The sequence below is a fragment of the Phodopus roborovskii genome, unplaced genomic scaffold (assembly GCF_943737965.1).
Source record: "Phodopus roborovskii unplaced genomic scaffold, PHOROB, whole genome shotgun sequence".
Lineage (NCBI taxonomy): Eukaryota > Metazoa > Chordata > Mammalia > Rodentia > Cricetidae > Phodopus > Phodopus roborovskii.
This window is the reverse complement of record NW_026126599.1, coordinates 10,677,976-10,693,114: the sequence shown is the minus strand read 5'-3', so window position 1 is coordinate 10,693,114 and position 15,139 is coordinate 10,677,976. Positions and strand designations below refer to the sequence as shown.

The window sequence follows — 15,139 nt, the reverse complement described above, 5'->3', positions numbered from 1 at the left end:
ACATGGTGTTTGGGGGACGTGGGTGAAATGTGTTGTGACCTGGGGATAGGGCAGGATCAGGCTGGTCACATGCTTGCCTGATTATTTTCCTATGAGCAGCAGTCACCAAAGGGTTCTAGCTAGGAAAGATCTGTATCTTAGAAACGTTCTTCTCAGCACAGTGTGGAGCCTGAGCGAGAGGAAGGTAGGATGATCAGAGGTGGGAAAGCCAGCCAGGGTTTGTGAACCATGATAGCTCTTCTGCAGATCCAGGGAATGAGAGCAGACTGCAAGGTATGACTGACTTTATACATGAGCTGTCTGTCCAGTTTTAAAATCTAAGACAGTTTTATTTATAATCTGGATATGTACTCCCCCATTACATACAAAAAAATCAACAAGCTTGTCACTGAGTAAAATATTAGGAAAAGTGAAAAATACTTATTTTAAAAAGTGCTTCTCTTCAAGGATTTTTGCATTCATCAGTAGAGCCTTGATAGGTCTTACGGAAGCAGTCAAGTATAGGAGGAATTATAAATGCCTGGAACATTGTTTTCATACCAGTGATTATTCAGCATAAAAATTCTTCATTATGTCATCAAAATCCCTGAGCAGTCAGAAGCCCATTGTGCAGACAGACAGACTGAGGTTGGGACTCCTTGGCTTCCACATGAGACAGGAACATGTCAGTGAGGTTATTGCTTTAAGTCTTATTGCGCTTTCCCAAGCCCTCCTTTGCTCTCCACTTTGTTTCTCTGCCCATGGAGGGTGAGGAGGGTGCTGGGGCCTGATCTTTGGTGTACTGAAGAACAGTGTGATGAGTGGCCCCAGAAACAGCAGAGCCAGGCACAGCCTCACAGCTCACTCAGTTTAAGAGAATGGACCTGGTAACACAGATTGCTAATGACATACTGATTATGAGATGTGTGTTCTTCAGGAGTTGTGCAAATGACGCGGGCATTACTGCTGACTGTCGTCATTCTGATGTGTGCTCACTGGGCTCTTCAGGGACAAAGAGAGTGTAGCTTCCCTCTTCCCAGCCAATGCACTTGACAACCCTACAAAATCAAACAAATATTTGGAAGGGGTTAAAAGATACATAAGTAAAACCTAGATTCTGTTGCTTTTACCCAAATATGGCTTTTAATAAATTATACAAGCTGTGTGTAAAAGGCATATCCCAGCATTTTGAACTTCACTGACACATTATACATAATGTTTTAAGATTAATAAGATAAATGAGTTTTTTTTCTCTCTCCTACACCCTCAAGATACTATTTTTAAGAGTGTCCATAAAGCTGAGTGGTGGTGGTGCATGCCTTTAATCCCAGCACTCAAGAAGCAGAGGCAGGCTGATCTCTGTGAATTTGTGTCCAGCCTGGTCTACAGAGTGAGTTCCAAGACAGGCTCCAAAGCTACAGAGAAACTCTGTCTACACACCACACACACACACACACATACACACACCCATAAAATGACTTCCATTCATCTGTGACCCAAGGCCAGTCCCCCTAGTTCTCAATGGCCAATGACACTATCTCATTCTAAGTTCTCAAATTGTTGACAGATGTATTCCTGACCAACAGTTCTCTAGAAAAGCACCCTCCTAGGCAAATGGCAAGAATCTGTCACCTTGCATGTAGAGTTAGAAGACTTTTTTAGCCACATGCCTTTGGATAAGATGATACAATACCTACCATAGACTGATGGCTGGGAGGGTGAGGAGGCCAGCAGACAGCAGAAAAATGAAGCCAGGGTACCAAGCAACGGTGGCCGAATAAATACCATTGTAAGCTGAGGACGCAGCAACTCCACTGAATGTCTCTAAGAAAGCTATGCAACCAAACAATGCACCTGGGGGGGGGGGGGAGAGAAAGACCGACTCACAAAACAGTCAAAAGTGAACCGAGAGAATTGTAAACAGCCTCAGAGCTGGTTGGTAGTGGCGAATGCCCTTAATTCTGGCACTGGGGAGGCAGAGGCAGACAGAATTTGTGAGTTCAAGACCAGCCAGGGCTACATATACACAGAGAAACCCTATTGTGAACCCCCAACCCCCACCCCCCAAAAAAGAAAACTGCCCCAAACAAAAGAAAACAAATGAAAGGAAGGAAGGAAGGAAGGAAGGGGGGAAGGTGGGAGGAAGAAAGAAAGGAAACAGCATGTGATCCTCGGATGATCCATCTTCTCACATCCTTGAGAAGGGATGGGGGATGGAATTCGGATGGCACATTGCTGGTAGGTATAGACACCTGGGTACTGTACTGTCCAAGGTCAGGACAGACCTGCCCATGAAGTCACCCACTGGATCCCCACTTTGGTGGGGAGGGAGTACATGGGGGCTGGACACAGTCCATGGAAGAGAATCATCCAGGCACTCAGTAGACATGATCCAGAGTAGCCCAGCTAGCCAGAATGCAGCTAGAAGGGATAGGAGAGCTGGAGGTTCCCAGTGGGGAGAGCCCTTTCTTCTTCCAGCCAGGACAAAGTCAGAGAAGCCCTCTAAATCAGAGCCCCTGTGGAGGCTTAAAGAAGTGACTCCATTCCATCTTGAGATAAATCAGAGAGCTCAAGCTTATTATTGCTCCTTCAAGGTTGAGCCACAGGATGTTTGGTCTAAGGTGTGGCTATTGTGTGTCTTGCCTTGACAACAGGATATTTGGCATAAGGTGTATCTAATGGAAATCTTGCTTAAACAGTAAGATATTTTGTTTAGAATATGGTCAGTTGGTGTTTTGGGTTTTAAGGTGGTAATTACATTTGCTTGTTCCTTCTTTCCTGGTAAGGAAGTCTTTTGCCCTCCCCTCTTTGGACCAGGGTATATGCAAACTTAGAGCAATAAACTTGGGACTGATCCCAGTATTCACTGGATGCCCTCCCTACTCTCTCTTGTTTCCTATCTATTGCTTTCCTCAATCCATGAACCGGGTAAGTCTGCTGGGCTGGACAGGCCCGTAAGCATGGCCCCCTCTGCCTGAGGTTAAAACTTTTCTACCAAAATCTAGTATTTCCTTCCAAAGGGAACCCTGAAGGGGTTGTGGGCGATTCTAAAGCTGCCAGCACCCATTGTACAGACGTCGGTACGTCTGTTATAGTCTTTACAGCAAACTCACCTTGTTCAGTGGAGTGGACCACCTTTGACAACATGGACCTCAGGACAGAGAATGGCATCATGGTGAAAAAGAATGATATCCTGACTGTGAGATGAACAGATAATCAATCAAATCAAGGTAAGCCAGGACATTCACTTGTCTAAACATCTCGTCCTATGAGCAGCCTGACTCACTGCAGTTGAAGATCCAGCCACTCTGCAGTTTTTCCTAGTAAATTAATGGACTATTGACTGGCCATTTGAAGCTTGCTTTATTCTAGAATTCTGGTTTTGCTCCTACAAATAGTATTCATGGATGTTTTGGTCTAGGTGTATTAGGTCTGCCTGTGGTCCAGATGAGATCCGTTTGTCTATTCTCCTAATGACATAATGACGTAATAAGTTATTTAGCTTTTACCCATTTAAAAAAAGTATTATTTTAATTTTTGTTATGCTGTGTGCGTGTGTGTATATATGTATATATGTATGCCCATGGAAGCCAGAAGAGAGTGCTAGATCCCCTGAAGCTAGAGTTAGGGTGGTTGTGAGCCAGGAAACTGAACTATGCTCCTTGGGCAGTACCTGCTCTTAACCGCTTGGCTATCTTTCCAACCTTTTAAATGGTCTTTGTTCTTTGGACTTTACATTCTTGGTGCTCTCATTTACCTTACTGTAAGAATCCCTTTATAGGTAAACTGGCTCTATATTGTTTTGTTGGTTCCTTTTTTGGCTGGAAACTTCATGAACACAATTGCCTCTGTTCTTAAATTATGATATATATGTGATATGTAGATCATGGTATACACATATGATAAATATATTTAATATATATTAAAATATTATGTGTATGACTATACATCATATACATACATACATACATACATACATACATATATGGTCTCATTGTAATTGTCCTAGTTAACCTGGAATTCCTTTTGTAGACCAGACTGACCTCAGACTCAGAGATTCCTCTGCCTCTGCCTCCCAAGTGCTGGGATTAAAGGCATGTGCCACCACCTCCAGCTTTCAGTTATGCTTCTTAATAGAATCATCTTTAACCATGCCATAAAATAATGGCATTTGTTTTTGCAAATAGTTTATTTACAGTATTTGCATACATTGACTTAATGTGGTCTTGTGAAACAGGGATGTGGCTTCTACTGTCTAAAAGGCACAATGCAAAGTGCTTTCTAGTTCTCCAAGACTCATTATGAAACCCTCTGAAGGAAGCTTTTCTGTGCCCATCACACAAAGAAACAATAAAGGGTTCGGAGGAATGAACTGCCAAGGTCACTCAGTGATATAGGAGGAAGTTGAGCCTAATCCTGATTCTTCAAACTATTTCTCCAGCAAGTGGCAATAACCTCCATGGTAGAAACAGCTGACTTAGACCAAGATTCCACATTATGGTTCCATCACCCGTTCCAATGCAGCATTCTAAGAGCACTTGTTTCAGTAAAAGCCACTCAAGAACTGAATCACATCGAGAATGTCCCTCAACATTTCTGGCAAATCAGCAAATTTTGAAAATCATGATGATTCCATGTATTCATCATATTTTGGTAAGTCTGCCATTTTAATTATTGGCTTCTGGCAAGCTAGCCATCTACTTTAAATGGACATAGAATGGATTCCCGGAGAGCTCTGTATTAAGTATAATCCCCTCCTACCACTTCATAGAAAAAGAAAACACATTTGTAACTCACCTAAAAGCATCATCAGCGTGGTCCTGGTGAAAGCAACCAGCGTCATTCCCACCATGGTGGTAAGAATGCCAATGAAAACGATGTAAATGTCCTCCAAGCAATAAGAAAACAGCCATATGCCTATGAAACTACTCAAGAAGGAGACACTGCCCAAAGCTGTCCCATAGCCTATATAAACCTCATTCCAGCAGAGTGGAAAGGCCAGCTCATAAAGTGTAAAAATTGGGGAAGTGCCGATTACCACAAAAAAATATATGACCATGGTAAAAATCAGCAGACAGAGCAAAGACCGCCGCTTACCGGAGCCATTTTTAAAAAGCATGTAAGTCCCGCAAAATAGATCCTTGAGGCTTTCGCTACAGGACATAGTGACAATCTGAGAGGAAGACTCCTTTATGGGATCGCTGAGGAAAAATGAAATGTAGGTCAGGTTGACTGTAAGAACTACAGCAATGATGAAGTAGGACCACACAAAGCCCAGTTCTCGGATAAAATAGCCAGATGACAGTCCTGTTAGCCCACTAACAACTCCGAGCATTAAATCCAGGATGGCTATTCGAATGATTTTCTGCTTGTAGTCTTTACATTGATCCACAATGTAGGCAACACAAGCGCCCCAAAACGTGGTGTAATTCCCAAAGAGGGCACCAATGAAGGTGGATGCAATCAGAAACTGGAGAGGAAAACCAAAGTAGGACAGCACACACAGCCAAAGGTTGGTTCCTAGAGAGCCAAGAGATGACAAGACCATGGGGAGTTTCCGTCCATGGTTATCACTGCTTGATAAAAGCATGAAGGTAGACACCAGACCAGGAATTAACCCACTTATTTCCATCTGCAGGTTGAAGAGAGATGTCTTTTTCTGAACTTCCTGCAAGGACAAAGAAGACAAAATGTTTACAGATAGGATGATCATCAAAAAAGACTGCAGTGCCGTATTCCTTGATATTGCCGCTGATGGTGAGTGGGAGGCCTCGGGTATGGGGGGGCAGTACCAATGAAGTTTTCATGTAGTTCATAAAGCATATGTCAGAAGGTTATACACCCACACTTAGTCATGATACCTGCACGCCATTCATGGTAGAGGCTCAGGCTATAGGAAGAAAAATGTATGCATTGGTGTGTCTGTTTATACAAAGGACATGCACATCACAGACTCTGGGGCTAGCAAGGGAATGGTATTATTCCTCCCCCACCCTGTGAACCATTTGCACTGAGAGACCATTGTGACTCCTGTTCTGCACTCTGGGTGATGAACCTTGCTGTGATGGGTCTTCCTGCCGAAGCTCCAGGAGGGAAGCAAACAGTTCATATGCACTTGCTTGGTAGATTCTAGCTAAGCAGAGCTCTGCTCCCTTTTAATCTCTGTGTGCACAGACAGACTAGTGAGAATGGATCCCTTCATTTACTAAAGAAGAAACTAGATACATCCTGGGGGGGGGGAGTCTTGCATTGCGCAAGATAGTTGCAGTCTGTGCACTGAGAATATAATGATGACAGACAAGAGGACATGTATACACAAGAGCACACACTTGGGAGTTGTGACAGGCATTATGGCAACCATTAGGTGGGAAGAACTTGAGGCTATTTAAAGAGGTCTGTGGAGCTGGAGATATGGTTCAGTTGTTAGGAGCACTGGCTGCTCTTGCAAAGGACCCAGGTTTGGATCCCATCACCCATGTGGTGACTCATAACTGTCTGTTACCCCAGTTCTAGGTGATCTAATGTCTTCTTCTGACCTCCAGAGGCACCAGGCATGCACATGGTGCACATACATACATGCTTGCAAAACAGCCATACACATAAAAAATAATTTAAAAGTTTCTCTTAAAGACACATTGTGTTTGCCATGTCTCACTATTGTCCAACTCATGCACAGGGCACACTGGCAATATTTCAATGGTACATAGCATGTGTTAAGAGCAAAAGACCCATATTGTCAGAAAGCAGTCCAATAATTAATGAACCACACACACACACAAAAAAAAAACATTAAATGTAGCCAGGCAGTGGTGGCACATACCTTTAGTTCCAACACTCGAGAGGCTGAAGCAAGCGGGTTTCTTGAGTTCAAGGTCAGCCTGGTCTACTGAGCAAGTTCCAGGATAGCCTGGGCTACACCTTTATTTTCTTACACTCATTGTCACTAGCTCGGAGAACAGTACTGGGCATAAGGCAGGCTCTTTGTGGGTACCTAATAAACACATGGTTGAAGAAGATAAGGCCTCTGCCACTTACTGGCCATAGAAGATATTATCAAATTATTGCATCTGTGGCTGCTTCTTCTGACAGGAGGGAATAGAACCTTATTTTGCAGGCTACTGGGAGGGTTACATTTGAGAGACATATGAGCTGCCTGGCACCAGCCCCGGGCCACAGTCAGTGCTCAGCCCTGCCTGTTCTATGCACACATCTTTGTGTCCTTAGAGTAGCCATCAGGTAAATATTTCCTGATAACCAACTTCTTAAACAGGCTTTCCCAGTGGGGTTCTTGCTTTATATTGGTCCACCCAAGTCTCTCTCCTGCTTCCTTCTACATCCTCCTCTGCAGTCTACTATAAAACAGTTGGGTTTTTGTTGTTGTTTTGTTTTGTTTTTTGAGACAGGGTTTCTCTGTGTAGCTTTGGAGCCTGTCCTGGAACCAGGCTGGCCTCAAACTCACAGAGATCCACCTGCCTCTGCCTCCCAAGTGGTGGGATTAAATAGAATTTTTAACAAGCCAAACTCAAATCACAGTTCCACCTGGAGTCATAATAAGGACATAAGAAACAAGCTGTGAGGTTAGAGAGATGTCTCAGTGGTTAAAACACTAGCTGCTCTTTCACAGGACCCAGATTCAGTTCCTAGCACCCACACGTGACTCACAACCATCTGTAACTCCAGTCTCAGGGGATTTGATGCCCTCTTCCAGTTTCTGAGGGCACTGCACTTATGTGGTACACATACATGCGGGCTAAATATTAATATGCTTAAAATAAAGACATCTTTTTAAAAATTGCAAAACAGATTGGTGTTACAAATTTACTTCTTAAGAGGTAATCATGTAACAAGGAAATGTAGTTAGTGGTTAGAAAACTCCTTCTTCCTCAAAAGTCAACATGCATGGCTAGAAACTACCCCTCCCAACACACACACCACTTCTTTACTTCTTAGCCATGTATTTCTACATGTTCTTATCTTACTGAGAATGCCAGACTCATGCATCCTCTCCTCCTGAGATCACATCAAGACTCCCTCCTATGTTTCCCAGAATCCTCCATCTCTCCTCGTCCCACCTATCTTGCTTCCCTATTGGCCAACAATGCTTTATTCATTAACCAATAAGAGAAACATATTTACAGAATGCCATCTCCCATCACACCACTGTGTAAGGGTCTCCATGGAGAGTAAGCCTGTGACAAGGTACAGAGGTGGGCCTTCTAGTCACAAGGCTCTGTCTGAGAGCTTGGAACTTTGAAGAAGTAGATAAAAATAAAGTTTTGTTTTGAGACAAGGTCTTGCTAGGTAGCCTAGGCTGGCCACTAGTTGTAATCCTCCAGTCTCAGCAATATTACCTGTGTGTGTGATGGTTTGAAAGAAAATGGCCCCCATAGACTCATAGGGAGTTGCATTAATCTTTAGTAATGTACAGCCTTGTTGGAGAAGTGTGTCATTAAGAGCAGGCTTTGAGGTTTCGGAAGCCCAAGCCAGGCCTAGTGGTTCACTGTCTTGTCCTGCTGCGGGCTGATCCAGATACAGAACTCTCAGCTACCTCTCCAGCACCGAGTCTGCTGGCATGCTAGCATGCTTCCTACCATGATGATAATGATGATAATGGACTGAACCTCTGAACTGTAAGCCAGTCCAATAAAATGTTTTCCTTTATAAGAGTTGCTGTGATCATGGTGTCTCTTCACAGCAATAAAACCCTAAGTAAGGTGTGTGTGTGTGTTAATTTTAAAAGGTTGGAAAATTAGACTTATAAAATATAAGTGAGAGTGTAGTTTATTCTTTAATTAATTAGTTTTTAATTTGTTAGGACACGGTATCCTTATATTGCCTTGGTTGTCTTGAATTTGTAACCCTCTGCTTCTCTCTCCCAAGTGCTTGGATTACAGATGTTCACTACAATAAGCTCTCTCTCATTATTATAGCCTCAGCCTTTGGATTTTTGAGACAGGGTCTCACTATGTTTCCCAGGCTGGCTTTGAACTCATGATCTTCCTGCCTCTGCCCCTAGACATTAGAATTACAGGCCATGTGCCACTATTATAAGTTTAGTTAAGTTTCTTCTTCTCTTCACACCCTGAAATGTAAAATAGTATCTTACTTGCTAGCACACAGGGTATATCAGTCAGCTTCAGTGGTCAACTTGATACAAACTAGAGTCAGCTTGGAGGAGGGAGCCTCAGCTGAGGAATTGCCTCTATCAGATTGGCTTGTGACGCGGTCTGTGGGACAGTTTTCCTGATTGTTATTTGGTGGAGTAGAGCCCAGCCCACATCCCTGTGTAGTGAAATATTCACTTTGTCTGCATCTGTGGCACTGACCATGCCCATTGGGGGTGGAGACAGGGGCGGAAGTGACCTGGGGAACTAGGTCTGAGAAGGAGTTGGGAATACTCTCTTGCTGGCTAGATGCGAAGAGGAGAACATCCGGTAGAACCTGCTGGTGTTCATCTGTCTATGTTGTAAGTTATTTCTCCCTGAATAAACATCTATTCGGCCTATTTGTTTATCCTGATCCTTATTAAACCACGATATCTGGTGTCAGAAGTGGGGTGTCTCTGTCATTTCTATCGTTTATATATTATCCTTCTGTGGTCTTCGAGGGAGCTGAAGACAGTTATGGTTATAGTTTTCCTTAGGATTAAAGATAAGTTACATATAAAACTTTAGATTCACAAAAAAAAGATAGATGATAAAATATTTTCTTTAAATCTTGCTAAGTTACATATAGAACTTTAGATTCACAAAGATAAGATAGATGATAAAATATTTTCTTTAAATTTTGCTAAATGTTAATGGACTAAATATTGTTAACTGTGATTCTTATTTGATAACTGTTGTGTGATTTATTTTGCTATGCTAAAGTTAAAGCCCTTCTTTTTATTTAGACAGAAAAGAGGAAATGATGGGAGATGTCATTCTGTAAATATGTTTCTCTTATTGGTTAATGAATAAAGCACTGTTGGCCAATAGGAAAGCAAGATAGGTGGGACTAGGAGACTAGGAGGAGAGAGGAAGTGGTCGGGAGGAGATTGAAGATGGAGGACGGAGAGAGAAGAATGCCGGGGCCTCTATCCGGTAAGGTAAGACCACGCGGAAATACTTAGATTAATAGAAATGGGTTAATAATTAAGACGGAGCTAGCTGATAAGAAACAAGTAACTGGCCAACAGCATTTATATCAAATACAGCATCGCCTTGTGTTATTTGGGGCTGGCACAGCAGAGGGACAAGGCCAGCAGACAGGAAAACCTGCTCTTAACAATCCCTGGGAAGCCAGTCTTGGTTGTGTAAGAAAGGCAGTTGAACAAGCCATAAGACTCCAGGTTCCTGCCTTGGCTTACCTCTGTGATGGTCTCTGACCTATAAGCAAATAAGCCCTCTCCTCTTCCAAGTTGCTTTTTGTTTATGGTCAGTGGTTTGTTTGTTTGGTTGGTTTTGTTTTTTTGTTCATTTGTATGTTTGTTTTTTGAGACAGGGTTTCTCTGTATTGCTTTGGCAGTTGTCCTGGAACTCACTCTGTAGACCAGGCTGGCCTTGAACTCACTGAGATCCACCTGCCTCCCTAGTGCTGGGATTAAAGACATGCACCATCACCACCCAGTGTTGGTCAGTGTTTTATCACAGCAACAGAGAAACAGACTTGGACAAGAAGGCCTGACAAATACAGCTGAGCAGAACAGGGCTCACCATCGTGATGTACAATGTTCTTTTATACACAATGAACAGTTGAGGCCAGGTAGTAAGAAATTTGTTTTCCTAGTCCTCTCCCAGGGCTGGCTCCTTACTTTTAGAGTGGCCAGGACACATACCCCTAGCTCCCCCTCATTTGGAAATTGGGGGTCCAGGCTCACACAACAGAGCTGGCTGCTAGAGTTGGAAATGCTGAGCAGGGGGCAACACTCTCAGACTCAGAGGGAGGAGGGTTTCTCAGAGAAGCCACACAAAAGCAGCATCAGGAAAGTGGCCAGAAGGAAGTAATCCAGGCAAAAGTGATGCTGTCAGCCCCCTCCTTGTCTGGTCCTGTCCCAGCTGTGGGCAGCATGGTAGGACTAAGTGCTGGGGTTCACTTCCCTTCTCCTAGGGAAAGCACCAAAGATCTTGGGGAACCAACTTTGGGGAACAAGACCTGGAATAAGGACAATTCTCTGAATATCAGTCCAATTGAAAACAAAACAAAAAAGGGAAGAAAAAACAATCAAATAGAAAGTTTGGCTAACCACATTGCTATAGGCAGTGTGTATGGGAGTGGGGGGGTCTGGAGGGGCTAACACTGTCCCCTAGGCTCATCCTCCTGCCACAAGGGGCTTGCTCCTATCACCTATGGAAGGGTGAAGGAAAATCCCTGACTCATACAGAAATGAAGAGTCCCTGGGACCTTCTCACTCCAACTTAGACATCATAGTTATGTGACCTTATACTCAGTTTCTTCCATCCATCTATATATCCTGCCTCCCCCTTTATTGTTGTTACCTTGAAACAAGATAGCCCAGGCTGGCCTTGAACTCACAACCCTCCTTCCCCAGCCTGAGGCCTGAGCAGACTCAGTGGAGAGTGATAAACCATTTAGTGAGGCCTGAACCCTTCTCTTTATGACTGTGCAGGCCCTGTGACTGGTCAGAAATGCTTTCTTCCAAGAAAATTTTCCCACAGCATGAGGAAGTCAGGACAAGCCTGGTCAAGCAGCTGGACCTGGTCCCCATCCAGCTTCTACCTGAAACCTTAGGGCAGCTGGGTGGTTGCAGGCCTTCCTTAGGGCCCTCTGCAATGCCCCCACCTCAGACTCGTTTGCCTGCACAGACCCTCAGATCAGGAAAGGCAGCTAGTTCATCTGTGACTGTGAAAGCAGTGCTACTCTTTCGTGTCCACAAAATATCCCTAACAAGGGCAGTTCTGAGCTGGTAAGTGTGGCACTGTAGGAAAATATCTGATGTCACCCCCTGCGTTCTGGACCTGGGCCCTGCAGACTTTCGACAAAGACTGCCTCAGGCACCCTCAGGCACCAACAGGATGATGGAAGCCATAATTCCTGGCAGAAACATACAGAACTGAGGGGAGGCCCCATAATGCATTTTCAGGGTACTGTGAGCACTCCCTGGTCCAGAAGCGGGCACATGACTCAACACTAATCTCATGTCACTGCCTCCTGACCTCAGCAAATGCTGCCCCACCCCCATGGGTGACAAAGGCCCTGGTCCAATTTTTCAGACATTTGTTTTAGTTTCAAGAGACCAAAGAGTGTTACATACGGTTGTAGTGAGATTTCCTAAGGAGAAAAGAGTTGGTCCCACTCAGGGAAGGATTTTACAAAGAGGGTGATTAAAGGTGTTAGGAGGAACCATTAACTGAAATGGGAACTGAGAGAAGACCGTTTGATTTGAGGGTTTTTTTTGGGGGGGGGGGTGATATGAGGAGGGGTAGCTACGGGTTGTCACACCCTGGAGAGCCTGAGGTCTGGAACCTGTTTCCATTCCATGTTGGCTACTGGTGGCAGGCTTTCATTTCTTACCTCCCGGAAGGCAAAGATCGGGTCGCTTTTGTTTTGGTGACATTCAGAGACATTGCTACCGGAAGCAAAGGTGTAGTTACCGCTTTCTTCCCATATCCTCCGGTACACATACTGCGCTGTTAGCGGGATGGTCAGGGTCATAGCAAAAGAGTTTAGGAGAATGGCGGGCTCAATGAATGAAATCTTCATATTGCTCAGATGGGCAGATGGAGTCTGTTAGAGGGAGGGGAACAGGGGAGAGAACTCATCAGCTGATTCCTTATCCCAGAGGCTAAATTCTCAAAGATGGGGAAGTTGGAACAATGTGTCACAAACCTGAGTAAGCAAAGAGAGAGTCCCAGATTTATCAGAGAGTGCCCTTGCTGGGAGAGGGTCCCGTTCTCTCCAAGGAGCTGACTAAGCTCTCAGGACTAAATTCTCCCCGGTTCTGCTTAGTCAATGCTCACAAGGCTGAGCTAAACTGCACAGGCTGGTTCCCACAAGGTAAACAATGAAGTTCGTCCGCGACCCAGAGGTTACGCAACTGTTATTATTTGGCTGCGGGTTAAGGGCCTTGTAAAACGAAGCTCCCAATCGGAAGGGGAGTTTCTGTTGTCATTTTAAAACTCACCCCTCGGTTACAGTCTTCCTGCCTAGGAAGGCGCAGGTAGGACCATTTTCAGGACTGTGTTCTCAGTTATCCGTGCGGAACGCAGCGTCCCCCCTCACCCCCCACGGCTTTCCAGCTCGGCTCCCTATCGGGGACAGCGGGAAGAAGGGACGGCGAAGTGGAGCTGGATCGCAACAGGGGGACGTCCTTGGGACGGGACACTGGAGCCCTGTTTGAAGGCAAAGCGAGATAAGCGCACCTCCCGGTCTCTAGCGTCCCCGGACTCAGTCCCGGCTGCTCCCCACGCCGCCGCAGTCTCCGTGTTTGGGCCCTCGTCGTGACTCGACCAGCAAGCATCATCACCGGAGCCGGGAGATGGTAATCTTCGGCCTGAGCTGTCACCCTTCCCTTGCTCGCCTGCGATTGGGTCCTGCGGCCGGCACCCCTGTAGGGATTGGTCTAGCGTAGTGTCACTCTCTTGCGCCCGCCTCCGGAGGCCGGGCTGACTCTCCCACAGCAGCCCGGCAGGCTGGGTGATCCGCAGCTTCGCGCAGGTTCTGCCAAGTGTATCTGGGTAAGAACTGGGTTTTACTGAAGCGGATCGCCTTGACAGCTGGATCAAGAGTTCGAGAACAGCCGGAACTACATAGCGAGACTCCTGCCCAAAGTAGAGAAAAATAGCATGTATTATGTATACATATTAAACACACATAAATATATATCGTATATAAGATCTATAACATATTAAAATAAAACAACAAAAAAGGTTTGCTAGGGCTGCAGTAGCATACGGGTGGACCCAGCGAGTATCTGTCAAAACAATGCAAGAGAGTGATAAGGCAAGGCACAGGAACGGCACAAGGAAAGAGTTCCTAGTGGGGAGGTTTTGGCCTTGGGAAAATTCTAAAGAAATATATATTACATTTTATGTTAATGTTTATTTTGTTTTATGTGTATGTGCACCCTCTCCGGAGGTCAAAAGAAGCTGCTAGATCCCCTGGAACTGGAGTTATAGGCAGATGTGAGCTGCCCTGTGGATGCTGGGAACTGAACCCAGGTCCTGTGGAAGAGCAACAAGTGTTCTTAATCAGTGAGCCATCTCTGCAGTCACCCCTCCCCCACGGAGGGAATTTTAAAATCTCTCTGAATGTCCTTTCTTCTTCCATCAAGAGGTTATACAGTAAGTCTCACAAAACACACATAGCAACCCAGGAGACATCGGGGAAAGTAGCACACCGCCTCCAATACACACAGCTGTAACACTCTTGGAGCCCATAGGGTATTACTTCCTGAGGAAGAGAAGCAAAGAGAACCAAACGTTCTGTGGTTTGGGGACCTGGGAGTGGGGTGGAGAAGGAAGACCTTTGGTTGTGTCAGGAAGTGGGGACAACCCTGTGGTTGAGCATGGTAATCTTATCTAGAAGTCTAGGTCAGGTGTGGGCCAAAGCCGTAATTGATAAAGGATTAGCAGTTGGGAATATGGGTCATTTTGTAGTCTAGGCAAGACAAGGTCCTGGGCATTGAACTTGGGTCCTCTGTAACACCAGCACATGCTCCTAACTGCTGAGCCATCATCTCTCCAGCTCCAGACGTGAAGGAATAAGTGGGATCTGGGACACCATCAGGGTGGGAAGAGCCCCTGAGAAGAGCTGACTAGGCAGCAAAGGTTGTGCTGTACCAGAGAGATGGCAGTCAGGTGGCCCCAGACGTGGGGCATCAAGGAAGTGACTACTGCAATAGTACATTTGACAGTTTCACAACTGCCTAAACCAACTTCTATTTGCTGCTAGCTGAGTCTACTTTCTACATAGTTTGGTTGATTTACAACCTCTGGTCAATGATCTTAACTCCAAGAAGTGACGTGTTCAAATCAGAAGTTTGTGTTTTCAGGTAAAAACCAACGAGGCCAACCATGCTTCGAGATCTACTACCCTGGGACAGCAACCATGACTCAAGCAGCCTGTCCCCCCTTGATTATGGGAAACTTCATGTCCACCATTTTCACTCAAGGACAAGGGTTGATGGAGCCATCACCTGAAAGCTGCCACCGCCAAGGGG

General features: G+C 45.1%; 1 protein-coding gene across 3 annotated transcripts; it reads right to left on the bottom strand.

Moving 5' to 3' along the window:
- Positions 1–305: 305 nt before the first annotated feature.
- On the bottom strand, positions 306–13,488 carry Slc46a3 (solute carrier family 46 member 3). Of its 3 annotated transcripts, none has more exons than XM_051205161.1 (6): positions 13,341–13,488; positions 12,493–12,705; positions 4,777–5,647; positions 3,093–3,176; positions 1,677–1,833; positions 306–1,037 (listed from the first exon to the last, which is right to left on the bottom strand). In XM_051205161.1, exons 2-6 carry the CDS (start codon positions 12,679–12,681, stop codon positions 956–958), a joined length of 1,383 nt encoding a protein of 460 aa, XP_051061118.1. In that variant the 5' UTR covers positions 12,682–12,705; positions 13,341–13,488; the 3' UTR covers positions 306–955. The 3 variants fall into 3 exon arrangements, with proteins under 3 accessions (XP_051061118.1, XP_051061117.1, XP_051061119.1); XM_051205160.1 differs by having other exon boundaries at positions 13,103–13,477; XM_051205162.1 differs by lacking the exon at positions 3,093–3,176 and having other exon boundaries at positions 13,103–13,479.
- Positions 13,489–15,139: the final 1,651 nt, after the last annotated feature.

Excerpts from the sequence above, each read along its gene's own strand:
- Slc46a3 (XM_051205161.1), bottom strand. The coding sequence starts at position 12,681 with ATGAAGATTTCATTCATTGAGCCCGCCATTCTCCTAAACTCTTTTGCT. Across the intron at positions 3,177-4,776 it reads CACGCTGATGATGCTTTTAG|TCAGGATATCATTCTTTTTC; the intron begins GTGAGTTACAAA and ends TTCATCTCACAG. Across the intron at positions 1,834-3,092 it reads GGTCCACTCCACTGAACAAG|GTGCATTGTTTGGTTGCATA; the intron begins GTGAGTTTGCTG and ends CCCCCCCCCCAG.